The 15,789-nt window shown below is 44.8% G+C and overlaps 1 protein-coding gene and 1 long non-coding RNA gene across 4 annotated transcripts in view; one reads left to right on the forward strand and one right to left on the reverse strand.

Annotated features, from left to right (window-relative positions):
* PDZRN3 (PDZ domain containing ring finger 3) overlaps positions 1 to 15,789 on the forward strand; it is a 239,239-nt gene that overhangs the window by 207,714 nt on the left and 15,736 nt on the right. For all 3 annotated transcript variants that reach the window (XM_015066051.3, XM_053219054.1, XM_027042485.2), the window contains 2 exons: positions 10,185 to 10,432; positions 13,495 to 13,582. In XM_015066051.3, the coding sequence (XP_014921537.3) occupies positions 10,185 to 10,432; positions 13,495 to 13,582 (336 nt within the window). The remainder of the gene's footprint in view (positions 1 to 10,184; positions 10,433 to 13,494; positions 13,583 to 15,789) is intronic.
* Positions 903 to 13,399, reverse strand: LOC128314874 (uncharacterized). The gene is made up of 4 exons (XR_008297032.1): positions 12,270 to 13,399; positions 11,769 to 11,880; positions 1,573 to 1,628; positions 903 to 1,090 (listed from the first exon to the last, which is right to left on the reverse strand). It is a non-coding gene; the product is annotated as an uncharacterized LOC128314874 (long non-coding RNA).

Here is a 15,789-nt window from a genome sequence, read left to right on the forward strand (position 1 = left end):
AGGCAGTCTGGGGCGCCTGGGTGGCTTGGTCGGTTAAGCGTCCGACTTCGGCTCAGGTCATGATCTCACGGTCCGTGAGTTAGAGCCCCGCGTCGGGCTCTGTGCTGACAGCTCAGAGCCTGGAGCCTGTTTCAGATTCTGTGTCTCCCTCTCTCTCTGCTCCTCCCCTGTTCATGCTCTGTCTCTCTCTGTCTCAAAAATAAATAAACGTTAAAAAAAAATTAAAAAATAAAATAAAATAAACTGAGGCAGTCACCCCCCAGAGCCGAAGAGTCTTAACACATGTGAAACTAACCCCTTCCTTATCTTGCACAGCTTCATGCAATCTCCATTACAATCCTATTTGAAACTTAAATGACCATGGTCACATAAAACATCATTAAACACTTGTCTTAATATTCTTTTAATTTCTGCATGACAGCAATTGTTTGCGAGAGTCTTCCTATATGTCCTTTTCTTTATGATTAGAGGCTTGAGGGTGGAATTTTATCTTAAACATTCCCCTAGTCTTTGAGGAAAACAGCTAACAAATTTAAGTTTATAAGAGATATTTATGAGACCAATATGAAGTTCACACCAGGGAGACGCAAATGACATAATAAAATGGTTTTCATAAGGCCTTGGGTGCGATGCTTGCAAAAATGTAACCACACCTTTCCCCTTTGATTGGCTGCTGTATTGCTTTTATGGTAGGAGATAATGCTAATATGGATCATTGCGTGTAATAAAATAGACATGTAGAGGGGCGCCTGGGTGGCTCAGTTGGTTAAGCGTCCGACTTCGGCTCAGGTCACGATCTCACGGTCGTGAGTTCGAGCCCCGCGTCGGGCTCTGTGCTGACAGCTCAGAGCTTGGAGCCTGTTTCAGATTCTGTGTCTCCCTCTCTCTCTGCCCCACCCCCCGTTCATGCTCTGTCTCTCTCTGTCTCAAAAATAAACGTTAAAAAAATTTTTTTTAAATAAAATTGACATGTAGAAAGCTTGGCTACCTCTGAACTAAGTGTGCCTCTCCCAGTGCGAGGTAGAAGCCACTGGCATCTTGAACCAGAGGTCTGCAGCTACACAGATGCTCTCCGGCCTTTCCATGTCATCTGTAAAATGCAGATAATGTTACATGATCTCCCCCACGTGAAGATCACCTGGGTAAATGCATGCACAGTGCTTAGAATAGCGTCTGGCACAGAGGGAGCGCTGTGCCCCTGTTGCCTTGATGATGACGGAAGTGTCCGAAACTCCTGCATTTCGCTGTGGCCATTATGGCCGCTCATTAGATACCCAGGTGAGCAGTGGAGCGCAGGGAGATAATGCCTCCTCTCCCAGACTCGGCAACAGGGTAGTACTCGGGAAGGACACCTTTTTGGCGTAGGGATAAGGGAGCTGAGCCCCCTGACAGAGCCCTCTGTGTGTCCAGGGCAAAAATGCAGGTACCCAGAAGCCAAGTGTTCACATGCTTCCACTGTACGGGCTTTCGGACCTCGTGGCAGCCAGCAGGGGGACCCCTGCCAGCCCTTCCTTTGGCGGGGGGTGGGTAGAAAAGGGCTCCCTTTCTTCTGAGCCCACCCACCCTACTCACCTCCTTGTCTGGACACCTGGAGCACAGCTCAGTCTGCACAACCAGAAGCAGTGATCCTGGAGGAGGGTGTGGGGGAAGAGGGCAGGGGGATGGGGAGGGGAGAAGGAGAGAGAGAAGAGAATGGTCAAGGAAAAGAAACCGTTTTGCATTTTGTGATTTTTCTATAAGGTCTGTAACGTTGGCCTTTCTCGTCTCCTTCCCCTATAATGGGAGGTTTTGCGTTTTCACTTGAAACGGCCCCGCCTCACCTCATGCAGTACAGAACCCACGGAGGACAGGAAAGCTTGGGTAGAGCTGCCGTGCTCTTTCGCAGACATTCCATAACCTTTCTGGGCCTGTTTCACACCGTCCACGAAGCAGAGGATACTTTCCTTGATAGCATGTGGATCCTATTGAGGATGGCATGCTATATTATTTAACTTTGAGAATGCTTCTCACTAAATATGCATGTATGTAAAAATATATAAAACGCATGTTTTATTCTCATTCGAAACTTGGAACTTCTAAAGTAGACTCCATTAGATTTGTGTTCAACTTAGCTAAGCATATAAGATCATAGAGCAGAAAATATATTTTTGTGTAAGGGTAGAAAGGACCACGAAAGGACCACGCCAGCAGATGTGCACAGTGAGGGAACTGTGTCTGCAAACGAATGAATAGGTCACTCAGGTGACTTGTTGGCAAGCCTTCTGCAATCCAGCAGGTCTCTGTGTGCTATGGGGAACAAAAGACACGGTTCAGGCCCTCATGGACTTTAAGACCTGGTGAGAAAATGCAGGCAGTCAATAGAAAAATAACTCTGTGATTAAACATCAAGGAAAATGCTGTGAATTCTACTCAGTGACCTCTCCTTGTGTGACTATTCTCCAGCATCAATAAACTCGTGTACAAATGGACACTGGGCGGGTGGTTGGATCTTAAGAATTGGTCAAGGCTTTTCCAGATGAGTATGAAGAATAAGAGAAGGGCGAGGGTGGTTGGAGGCATTTGGAAGAATGTCTGCCAGGAGTGAACGGTGACAGACCATGGAATGTGATCAACCATTTTTAACTGAATTTAAACTTGAAACCAATCCCTGCTGCAAAGGCATTAAGGATACAACTGGAGAAGAAATGTTCCAAAGAACTTATGAATCATAGAAAGTAGGGGAGACTTAGCTATAGGAACACCTTGTTTCCAAGAACACGACACTGGGCTTTCCTATGTTGAGTTGCATTTTTAAATTATCACCTTTAAGATGATTTTTAAAAAAATGTGCATGTTTGGGGCACCTGGGTGGCTCAGTTGAGCATCCAACTGCAGCTCAGGTCATAACCTCATGGTTCGTTCGTAAGTTCGAGCCCCACATTGGGCTCTCTGCTGACAGCATAGGGAGCCCACTTTGGATCCTCTGTCCCCCTCTCCAGCTGCCCCTCCCTCTCTGTCTCTCTCTTTCTCAAAAATATTTTTTTTGAAATGTGCATGTTTATCTTAAGATGTAGAGTAATTCAAATATGTTGTAGTTTAATGGACATTTGGAGGTCATCACAATGGGACTTTGGGGTGATGCCATCACGGCTTCTTCGTAAAGGAGATGAAATATTAAGGTAGATTTTTACCTGAGAAGAAAGCATTTTACAGTATTTTAGGACTAACTTTACAAAAAACTAAGTACACAGATGATTTTTAGCCTCGCTTTCTTGAAGACATGTTACCCATTTTATTATTTAGAGGCTGGCAGCCAGGAATACTCTCTCTTTAAGAAAACAAGTACAGGAGTTTCAAATCTGAGATACTTAAGTCAGACATCAGGAAGGCCCCTCTCGCAGGACAGTTACCTCAACTATAAATTCAGGTGTGCACAGCACGCAGGTGCAGTAAGGCAGGTGATCTTCCCCTTGGAGAGGGAGCAAGCCCAAGGAACCAGCATCAGGATACATTTAGAAGTTAACATGGACAAACTCTAGTGTGGTCCGTGGTAGGTATCATACTAGAGATTTAAGGGTTTTTTTAAAAATGTTTATTTACCTTGGGAGAGAAAGTAGGGGAAGGGCAGAGAGACAGGAGAGAGAGAATCCCAGGCAGGCTCCATGCTGTCGGCACAGGGCCCGACACAGGGCTCACTCCCATGAACCGTGAGATCATGACCTGAGCCGAAACCAAGAGTTGGATGTCTAATGGACTGAGCCACCCAAGCAGGCATGCCTTAAGTTTTTACATCAAAGAAACTGAAATCTATGCAAGTGTTGTCTATTTACACATAGACATCACATAGTAAAGTGAGGGTTTTCCACAGAAACACGTTACTGTGAACACTATTTGTTCATTAAGACTCCCTTTCTTTTTTTAAAAATTTGTTTAACATTTATTTATTTTTGAGAGAGAGAGAGAGACTGAGCATGAGCAGGGTAGGGGCAGAGAGAGAGGGAGACACAGAATCTTAAGCAGGCTCCAGGCTCTGAGCCCTATGTGGGGCTCGAACCCATGAACTGCGAGATCATGGCCTGAGCCGAAGTGTGATGCTTAACTGACTGAGCCACCCAGGTGCCCCCGATTCCTGTTTCTTCTTAACAGACATAACACCTACATTTTAGATAAGTTGGCCTTCGCTATGTCAAGCCCCAGAGCAGACTATACATTTGAAATAAATTAAGACAGAACAAGGAGTTTTCCAAATGAAGAACCATTTTTTTCAGCCCAAATCAGGGCTTGAAACCTTTTACTTGTTGGTATGTAGTTTATTATTGTCTGCTACTTCCATTGGAACCTAAGTTTTAATTAGTTTGACAACACAGGTGTGATATTTTACAGAATGAAATCACTGCCCCTGTATTTAATTAAATGAACCCTATGAAAGTTGTGTTTTAGCCAGGGGCGTAATTGATAGGAGGCTGGATTCAAAATTGCGTTAGCACTTTATATTGGGGTTGGGGGTCGTTTGCACATGCAGTAGAAATAGAGGTGATTGCAGTATGTTGATCCTCAGAAACCAAATGTCTTCCCATAAATAGATACTTATTTTCTAATTTAGAGACCTTGTGGTATATCTTTTCCCAGTATTACATATGCACGTATCCTGAACTGCTCACAGTTAAGTTATACAGCACTGTGCAAGCTTTCCAGGCTCCTGTTTTGAAAGGCGATACTACAGATGTATGACATGACCTTCACCAATGGCATTTCTAGGTAGACAGTGATGACCCAGGTCTCCCCCCCTCTCTGGGTTATGGGCTCAATTTGTGTTCCAGGATGTGTAGTCTGTGGGAACATTCCGGCCACCTCAGCAAATCAGATCCCTCACGAAATGTCTTAGGGCAAATGCTGCCCACAACAACATTCCTTCTGACCATTTCTTGAGTGGCTCGCACATGCCCTAGCCTCATTTCTGCACCAGAAATTTTCCCAAGTGGCATCCTGATGTCTTCCAAGAGAGGAACGACTCTCACTGGATAACCTCAGCAGATGTTCTCTCAGGAACTGAATGACCAGAAGATGGACAGATGGGTTGTCTGTGAAATCTACCCCCAGATGGAAACGCCCCCAGCTTTGTGTTAGTTCTCAAGACCTTGGAGAAGACCGTCATGAGTGCCTCATACAAAGAGCTGCAGGCGTGTTACCCAGGCCTAATCGGAACCAGGAATCATTCCGCACCCTCGAAATAATTGTCTTGTCTCAGGAGACCTTACACTAACGGACCTCTTGAAGGTTCCTTAGTGTCATGTCATATTTGTGGCAATGATGTCTGCCTTGAGACAGACTGATTGGATTCTCACCATAATTGCACCTAAGTCCCAAGGGGCCGGCCAGATCCTTAGGTGAATAACTTAAGCCTTTAATTTATAATAAAGATAAAGTTTGCAATCAGCATTTCTGGTTCCAAAACATTCCATTTACTTGGTTTTAGAGCTGCATAAACTGTTTTAAAAGCAATCTGCTCAATTGGGCGAGTTAATGATATTTAATTTGACCGGGCCAAACGTCACCGGATGAGCATTCCATCTGTAATTGCAGCCATCATCATAGCCGTTCTGTGTAATGTAGATGTAATGCTAATCCTGAGAATAAAGGCTGTCATTCTCGGATGGTTGACAGTGTACCGGAGTTATCCCCTCGCTAAGGCTCTCAGTGATGTGATTCCAAGATGACAGTGTAATAAGTGTTATGTGCACAAGGTAATTCAAAACAAATTTGGCTGCAAAAATGGATCGTCTAGGATAGTACACTCCTGCCTTGTCTCATCGTCCTTTAAGAGAATGTAATGATCCCTAAAATACCCTGTCAAGAAGCTTGTGTGGCAGGGGTCAAGTCTGTAAAATTTATCTCTTGCACCCCTGACCCCTCCCCCCCCCCACCCCCATGGGAGAATCCAAACTCGAGGACTTGAAAATATTAATGTGTATGTTGGTAGTCCAGGAACAGGAGATAGGTTGGGAGCCTTTCAGTACACAAATGTCTCTTAAGACTACCTAATTAAGCTGCATTTTGCTGCTTTGATTTATAGATGATTTTCTCTTGGGGAAAATGTGACTATTCTGGTATAGGATCCCCATTAGTACTAGTATCTTAGTAAATTTCCTATTGTTTGCATGCGAGGCACTACAAGTACATTATCTCATTAAACTTTATAATAACCCTCAGAGGCACAATACTATAATTACATTTATTTTGCAGATGAGGTAACTGAGACTCAGAATAGTCAAGTTGTCCAAAGCCCACAATCAGGACCCCACCCCTGTGGGGTCTCATAGTCGCAGACCCTGTGCACTCCATCCCTGAGCTGTAACCTAAGGAAGGAGGAGCTCGTTTAGATGGTGCACAGGCTTTAATGGAACTGCGTTTGATTAGCATACACACATGGCACTGGGCTCCTGAAACTGTTCTGGTGGGCACAGGTGCCAGAAAGGCCTCTCTTTGGAACTCAGCCATATGTGGAAGTGACGTCCCGGAGGGGGACGGTACGTCACTTCACAGTCACCCCAACATTCCAGGCCTTCCCCTTTGGCTTTGCCATTGCTTTCCTTCAGCCTAGGCTGTAGAGATGTTATGGATGTTGTCGGACCAGCGCCTTTTAACAATGTCAGAGGCGGGAAGGGGTTGGAAAAGCCTTCCTGCTTTTTGTAACTGTGCATGGAGACGCAAGGCAGCTGTCTGCCCCGAGAATCCTCTTAGCTTAGACTAATTCACATGGGTCCTTAGTGTTTCTTTTTGTAGGTACCATTTAAACATCTGCTCAGTCTTGTAGCACTGATGTGTAAAATCTAATATTTGCCATCACTTTTCTATAAAAATGAGCTGATTAAGATCCATTCCCAATCAGAAAAGCGTTTTCACAAATTCTTTTATACAGATAGAAGGATGTGTCTAGGAACACATCAGAATACATTCCTGCCTAATTTTACAATACATTTGTGTGATATTTACACCTACTGGGATGTTCTGGGCTGCAAGCAGTGAAGATTTAAGTTAAAATGGTTAAAGTAGTCTAAAGGATAAGGAATTTGGTATTGAATATAAGAAATTTCGGGGTAAGAGGTTCTAAACTTGGTTAGTTCATTTGCTCAGTGATATCATCAGAGACCCCAGTTCTCCCATTTTTCTGCTCTGATTCCCTCAGTATGTTGTTAATCTGGCCTCAGAGACTGGCTCTTAACATGATCCCAACATACTCCCCTGAGTTTAAGCAACACATGCAGATGACCTGCCCAGAGGCAGAAAAGGGCCATTCCTACTTCGTGTCCTATTTTAAGAACCAACAAAACCCCAGAAGATTCCCAGTCTTATCCTACTAGTCAGAAGAAGTATGTTGCCTGCCCGTGCTTAAATCCATCACCGAAGGAACAAGACGATCACAATGGGTCCAAGTCAATCAGACCCACACCTCAGTCTCCCCAGGAGGGAAAGCTCTCTGATCTGGTGGAAAGGAAACAAAATCTTATCTCTCTCAGCAGAGAGGAAGTACATGGGTCAAGGAGGGATGCTATTTGACCAGGTAGCTGACATTGTCTGCTGTTGTATTTGCAAGACCTAATTGTATATTTAAAAACCAGACTCCTAAGGGCACCTGAGTGGCTCAGTCAGTTAAGCGTTTGACTCTTGGTTAAGCTCAGTTCATGATCTCGAAGTTTCATGAGGTCGAGCCTTACATGGACTCTGTCTGCACTGATAGTGCAGAGCCTGCTTGAGATTCTCTCTCTTTTTCAGCCCCTCCCCTGCTTGCACTCTCTCTCTCTCTCTCTCTCTCAAAATAAATAAAACTTAAAAAAAAAAAAAAGTAGACTCCTAGGATGGATTCTTTTTTAGACACAACTAAAAGACTCCTGGAAGAAAATCTCTTACTCATTCCCTTTCGGCAAAAGGCCTGGTATTTACGTGTCAATAGAGAAAGCATAGATTGGATATATCTTGCGAGACCCATTCAAAAGTCTTCATGTTTGAGTTCATTGGGGGTAAAAACTACATGTGGTACGAGCCAGCCTTAGACGGACTACTGAGGGCAGAGGACGAGCGTGGCTAGCTGGCCTGGGCCACACCCATATCTCCTGCCCATGGTGCCTCTGGCGTGAATTTAGCCTAGGGACAAATTGACTATCACGCTGTAAATTCCTGTATTACTTGACTCTTGGTGTCAGACACTAGTGGAAAGTACGGCTCAGAGCTTCTGCCACAGCATGAAGTTCACAGATCTCCACGTTGCTGTTGAACCACCCACCCCCTCCCCCTTCCTTCCCAGCCCAAGCCTTCAGCACGCTGGGCTCTGAGCAAGGAGGTGGTCAAGACGGTCAGCTGTTTGGAAAGCTGGAAAGAATTCCTTTGTGTCCTTTTACCCCCTTCTTAAGGGAGGAGGGGTGAAGACAGTTGGGGTGTTAAACCCTGGTGTTGCCCATCCTCGCGGGTTGAGGAAGCAGGGCTCTTGTTTGAGAGCGAATGGTGCTTCGGCGAAGGGTGCATTTGAACCATTGTGTAGCCCAGAGTTCTTGTTCCGTGACTCCCTTGTGATGTAAGTAAATTACTTAAGTAGATTGAATCCAGATCATTAATAATCTCCACTGGCACAATGCACTTGGGCTTCATTACAAGGAAAGAGTCCGACATCTATTCTTTAACCCAGCAGTTGTTTACAAGACACTCGGTCCTAAGAGTTCTTGTCCCTGTAGGGCCCGAATGAAGGGGCTTAGCAAAAATAGAAAAACGGCTGTGTAATCAATACTCGTGTTCTGCTCGGACAAAGAAACCAAAGTGCCCTCTGCCTCAGAGGAGGGACCCTAACTGTCAGTGTGCTTTGAAGTACAAGATAATAATGGGGGGCGGGGGCTAAGGGGAGGATGTGTATGTCAGACAAGAAAAGGCTCAGGGTTCATTTTGACATTTATAAAGAAATACTACAAACATTCCTATTGAAAAAATGGAATATTAATCTAAGAGGTTTAAATTCAGGACTTCCTGTGTTAAGTGACATGAACTTGTCAGTGTTCTCCAGAGATGTGAGAAGCTGAGGAACGTTTGCAGAGGTATATGCTGCAGAATTTGGTTCCTATACAGTCATCTTATATCTGACTTTAAAAAAGCAAACCAACCGCTTGGGGAATAATATTGAAATACGCCGGAGCCTGATAACTTGCATGCAGTGCTGCCATGTGACATTATCAGACTGTTGGAATGTGGGGTCAGTTAAATAGTTGGGCTAACAGGTTGCTGGGAATGGCTTCATTTTCTCGAAATAAGGTTCTGGCTTCTGTTTCCTCTTGCGCAAGCCGTGCTAAAGATAGCCGTGTTGAGTGAGTTTTTATCGGATGCTGCCTCCAAGGATTCTTTCCAGTGGTACAGAGTTGCGACCCACCACTACGTAGGTGATCTCTTGTGGTTTATTTGAGGCTGTCGGAGGAGGGAGATGGATATGATTTTTGCTCTGCCAACTTCCCAGTATATGTTGAGAGAAGGGTTGAGCGGTGGCTTCATGGAAGTCATGCTGTAGACAGTAGACACTCAATAAACACAGGCACTGGGGATGCGGCTGCAGCAAAGGCCGTACACAGGGAGAAACAGGACCGCAGTTACGCTAGCTGTCGTGTCCCCAACGTCAGCCAGTATGCCAGCCGTTTGTGTACTTCCTTGATAGCGGCCATATCCACCTACGGCCTGGATTATCATTTCCTGAGTATTTTTAATTGACTTTTTTTGAAAGGAAAAAAAAAAAAAGCAAAGCAATTCATTTAAAAAGAAAACTTCCTATCGCTCCCATAAAAGGAAAGCTAATGTCACCTGACATAATACACCCCCTTAAAACATAACAATGTAATTAATTTCCAGTTAGCTATTATTGCCTGATAAAGGCTCGGAGCCGGAGGCTGCTCTTTTCTCTCACAGGCAAGATTAGCAGGTGATGCACCTGTGTTAAAGACATCCCAGTAGGAAGCCAAGACTTCCCCACTGTGAGATTTATTATTTAATACCAGATCTGGAGTCTTTCAAACTCATTCCCATCCCACCAGGCATTCCTTAAGAAACCTAAACCAGAGAGAATTGCAATTGTCGGACACCCTCGAGTTGTTATTTTTACGCGCTCACCCAGGAGAACAATCTTCCCTGCTTCTGCTTGACTGTAAGCCTCTCTCACCCTACATATTTTTCCACAGGTCAACGGCAAAGACTTATCCAGAGCAACTCATGACCAGGCTGTGGAAGCTTTCAAGACGGCCAAAGAGCCCATTGTGGTACAGGTGTTGAGGAGAACCCCACGGACCAAAATGTTCACGCCTCCATCCGAGTCGCAGCTGGTGGACACAGGAACCCAGACCGACATCACCTTCGAGCACATCATGGCTCTCACGAAGATGTCCTCTCCCACCCCACCTGTGTTGGATCCCTATCTCCTGCCAGAGGAGTAAGTCACATGACCATGCAACGCTAACGTGTTAAGTGTGGTAAAGTAGCCCAGTGAAGTTGGTTTCTTCCCTTCCATGTGGTGAAAAAAAACTGATGCCTCTTACAATTTTCCTCCACGTTGCCCGTGCTTAACTTTATCGTTTATAGAGGCAGTCAATTGAATCCTGCTCAAAACCGCACCGACATATTAATTACTTTATTATAACCCTGGAGCGGAGTTATTCAAATTATATTCCCAAAACAAAATGACTTACAAATGTCGTCAAAGTTATTTCAGAATAAAATGTTATCACCACAAATGGCAATGTGAAGGTTTGGCGTTACAACTAGAGGGAATGCTGATGATTCTTTTAAATAGACAACAAAGTACGTTGGGAGCGTAAAGAGAGCCCTGAAGGTTGTGCGTTCTGCTTTCTTGGGTCTCGTTTCAAACCTGGATCTGTGTTAATAAGCCCACACGTGCCTCATATAAGTACCGAATTTACCGATTAAGTAACAGCTGCGGTCCAACACCCCACATTAATCACCTTCCACATGACTCTCCTCTTACCTTCCTTCCTGCCAGAGATACAGAGGAGCTCAGAGCCTTCAAGTCAGACAAGCCCGATGCTCAGACTCATCCCTAGCTGGGCAGCTGGAGTAATTTACTTTATCCCCGTGTTAATAGAGGAAAAATAGTAATAGCATTTAGAGTACAGTGTTGGATTAAAGGAAATAATGTGTGGGAAGTTCTCCCTAATAAGTGGCAGCAGCAATCATCATTAATTCAGTGACGGATTAAATATTTAGGGGAAGAAAATGAAGAGCACGCCATTTTTTAAGACAGACCACTGGCTGAGAAGACAGCCCCTTTAACGTAGCTTTTCGCTTGTGATTTTGCATATTTGAGGGCAATGTGCCCACCTCTCCACCTCAGCCTCTCTAGGTGATGTGAGAGTCACTCCCGGCTCTTCCTGTCTTGCTCCTTGTTCAGATCATTGACTTGTGCTTTATTTTAAAGGGCGTTTTTCCTCTTCTGTGGCAAACTTCTGAGTGATACCTGTTGGGTTTCTGCTAGTAACTCAGAAGCAGGAGTGAGCACATGTTCCCTGTGGTTCTGTCAGGTGCCAGACAGAGGCTTGCCTTTCATCCCGTGGTGCTATCCGTTAGCCATTATAGGAACCCAGGGTCGATTGCCCAGGCCCGACAAAGTCATCTCCGCTGCAGTGGACAGTGTGTAAGGGGAAAGGAGGGGCCACCGATCACATCCATGCTCAGGGCGCATGGTCGTGTGCAAAGAACTGTTAGCTCATTTATGCCTCACAACTGCCCCTCCCATGCAGTGGGGAACTCACATGCTCACCCGTTCTCCTCAGCTTACGTAGGCAGCCGGATTGAAAGGCAGGTCCCGCATCACCTCAACTCCCAGCTCTTAGTCACCGCTGCTCGGTTGCGTCCCAGTTGATCCTGTGAAAGAATTGCCTGATTCACTGAGTATCATCATTCATGCCAGTTATTTGACTTGATAGACCAAAACTGCCTCCCAGTATTGATGAGGCCTTTACGGCAAGTCCTGACTCTCAGATGGTGAACTGTCACAGTGATGGGCCTTTTAGAAACCAGACCTTTAATTTCCTCTTAAGTCTAGTTAACATGACATGACTTACCCCCACGGGGAAACTTGAGAAATGTCAGTAGAGTGCAGAGGTCAGACCAGGTTCTGGCCGCAAGGTCAGAGGAGAGCAAGAGTATGCATCGGGATTGAAAGGGGAGTGTTAACTTGATGCTTGAAAGCCCAGGCCTTCCAACAGCATCCTCAGTACTAAAAGCCCCTTAAGTGCTGGCAGTATATTTACCTGATAGGCCCTGATAGGTCCAGAAAACCGAAAGCCAGCCCTCGTTGGAATGACCCTTCATGTCTGGTCTGTTTTTTCAAAAGTAAGTGCGTGGGAGGGAAGACCAGAGCCCATCGATTGCTGTGCTGACCTTTGAGAACAAGAAGGTTTGAGCCCACAGTCAACAATCAGGCTGAAGCTTGCCGTCCACATCTGGCACCTTTCAGAGTTGCCGGCCGAGCCTCCTATCATTCCCGCTGCCTTTGCTTCTAGACGTTCAGTTAATGTTATTTCCAGAGAGCTGGTGGGTTCTGTAAATAGTGTAAGTAGTGTAGTGTTTCTGTAAATAGTGTTTCACATCTGTTGTCCTAGAGAGAGACTCAAGCTTCTGTTCTCTGAGCAGTGGCTGCCTATGCATGTGTGCTTATACACTCAGGCATTTTATGTGTGCACGTATGTATGCTCATTATATACCTGTATGTGCATACAAGGTTTTCATGCCAAATGTATTCCTTGTTGGGGAACAATCACAAAAGTTGTGAAAACACTGTCCTAGATGACAGCATAGCACTTTTTGTCACAGTCCCTTTGGACCTGACTCAGAGGCCAACACATGTCTTTGAATGTAGCCTGAAGTCCAGCCTTTTTTTCCCCAAAGATAAAATCCATCGGTCAAGCAATAAGCAGGAAATAGGAGTATGTCTCCAACCTCGAGTTAGAAATGAGTCCTCTTGGAGTGCCTGGGTGGTTCAGTCGGTTAAGTGTCCGACTCCTGGTTTTGGCTCACAGTTGGTGAGTTCAGGCCCTGCACGGGGCTCTGTGCTGACAGTACAGAGCCTGCTTGGGATTCTCTCTGTTCATCTCTTTCTGCCCCTTCCCCACTCATGCTCTCAAAATAAATAAATAAACATTAAAAAAAAAACAAAACAAAACCAGAAATGAGTCCTGTTGACCCACATGACTGGTCAACTGGGGGATGGTCCCTGGGAGCACCTAAGGCTGTCCCACTGTCATCTCCATCTTCTTCCAAGGGGACAGACTTTAGTGCAGAGGACAGAAGTGTTACAGGGGAGGTCCTGACCCTGCTGGGAAACACAGGCAGGGAGAAGCAAGCTGAGACAGCACCCCGGAGAATTTATGCCACATCACAATGGACCCTCGTCACGGCAGGGGGGGGGGGGGGAGGGGGATGAAAGCAGCTACTTCCAAGTGCAAGGGGCCTGAAAGGTCTCTCTTCTGTTTGCAGGCATCCCTCAGCCCACGAGTACTATGACCCCAATGACTACATTGGAAGCATCCATCAGGACATGGACAGGGAGGAGCTGGAGTTGGAGGTAAGCACAGCCTGTCTAGATTTAGGGCTCCTTCCCAAGACTGACAAGTTCCCTTTAAGTGTAGTTTATGGATGTCAGTAAAATACCCACTGTGAGTGGATTTTTGTACAAGAACTACTTTCACTCATGCATTTAAAGGCGTAATTGAGCTTTTCTCCCAACTCCCTTCAAAACAGAGCATAACAATTGGATCACAAAGCAGAAATGGAGGATTTTTTTTTAATTACTTAAATGACAGGGTAGTAAGTCCTGTTGTAGATCTTTGAATTCGTGTAATCTCCTTTCCATCAGGCTCTCAAGTCCACACATTCTTGCAACTACAGTGAGCTTCCCTAGCTTTCTGCTCTTGAAGTCATCACCTTTTGTACTCAGAGGCAAGAATAGGTGGATAAATGATTAGCTAGCCCACACCAACACCAAAGCGTTTGCCCAAAGTTTACTAACACTGAGCTTGAAAAAATTAGAAAATCCATGGCTCTCCTTAAGTGTTACTTGAGGCCGAATAGGACTCAAGATTCTAGATGATGTGTAGTCACACTGGCCTCTCAGGTTTTTTCCATTATTTTTATTCCAGTATAACTACCTTGCGGTGTTAGGTTAGTTTCAGGTGTACGATATAGTGATTCAGCAGTTCTGTACACACCGCAGTGCCTGTCACGGTAAGTGTGCTCTTAATACCCCTCCGCTATCACCTGTCCCCCCTCCCACCTCCCCTGGAGGACATCAGTTTACAGGGTTCTTGTTCTCATTTGTGATTTAGTAAGAGTGATAGAAAATAAGAGAAAAGCCAACTTTCAAGATATATTTATTTATGCTTTTGTGTAAACACTGATTCCTGTATTTCATAGTGTTTTCAAAAAATACAAGAGCATTTTTTGAAAAGTGACTTTACGGAATAGGATAATTGGGACCTTTGAGAAAGATTCGTGATGTCAAGGGTAAACCCTGTGTCACCATCAGAAGGTAAGCCAGGAAAAGTCCCGTAATGCTTTATTCAGCTGTATGGCCAACCATCGTGTACTCTGGGCTACCAACCAACACCAGTGAGGTTGATGAGTTGCTGAGCAGCAGACAAGTGGAAAACAGCTGTGTTCGTCCAGGTTTCCTTTACAGTTACCAAGGGTTTTTGTTCCAGAACAGAAGCTGAAGATCAAAGTGTGCAAATAATGTCTTCGCTGGTTGCCCCCCTATAGCCCAATGCAGAAAATCAGTGTATTTGGCACTAAAGTCATGACTGACTCCGGGACATTTCTTTTTGAAAATTTAAATGTCCTGCTAAATGCATACGGTCTAAACTGGAATGGCAGAAATTCTGACTCTATAAACTGCCGGGGTTCCTGCTTGTCATCAACTGTAGACCACAGCACTTGCCATCCACTGACTGCTACATGAAATGTAGCCTTGTGCCTTTCAAGGAAATTAAGGATTCTGCCTTTTATTTATACTTGGCTCATCTCCCCAACTTCAGGGCCGGTTCATGAAGCAGCCAGTGCCTCCCCTAGGACGCTAGCTCTTATGGTGTTAATACACAGTGTTCGCAAAGGTGGTTCCACATCACCTATGTTTGAGGACTGTCAGAGTGAACCACAGTGAACAGATTTTTGTCATAGAGGACTTGTCAGTCTTGAATACGTTCAAGAGCATGGTAAATGCCCTGGAGAGGGGGAGAAAATTCAATAGGCAGAATTATGCACACCTACTTCTCTTCCTCTAACAGTTTCTCTTTGGCCAGGTACCTGTTAACATTTCCTGGGTCTAGAATTCTCTGGAACGGTGCTTTACAAGAAGAAGGGCTATTTAATGATCTTTATAGGACAACACTGCTTTTTGATGATCAATGTAATTGTGACAGAGGTCTTTAGAAAGCTATTAAATATCCCAGGAGCTAGATTTATGGAGCCCATTTGACCTTTGAACTACACAGGGATTAAGAGTGCCGACCTCCTACACAGTCTAAAATCCATGTCTACCTTTTCAATCTCCAAAAACTTAACTATTAGCTTACCGTTGACCAGAAGCCTTCCCAATAACATAAACAGTTGAATAACACGTATTTTGTATGTTGTATGTGTTGTGTACTGTATTCTTGTAATTGGGTAAGTAGAGAAAAGAAAATAAGGGAGAGAAAATACATTTCTTCCAGTACCTTATTGTAGTTATCGAAAACAGTCCACATGTAGGTGGACCCACAGAGTTGAAACCCATGT

Source organism: Acinonyx jubatus, chromosome A2 (assembly GCF_027475565.1).
Source record: "Acinonyx jubatus isolate Ajub_Pintada_27869175 chromosome A2, VMU_Ajub_asm_v1.0, whole genome shotgun sequence".
In the NCBI taxonomy this organism is placed as follows: Eukaryota; Metazoa; Chordata; class Mammalia; order Carnivora; family Felidae; genus Acinonyx; species Acinonyx jubatus.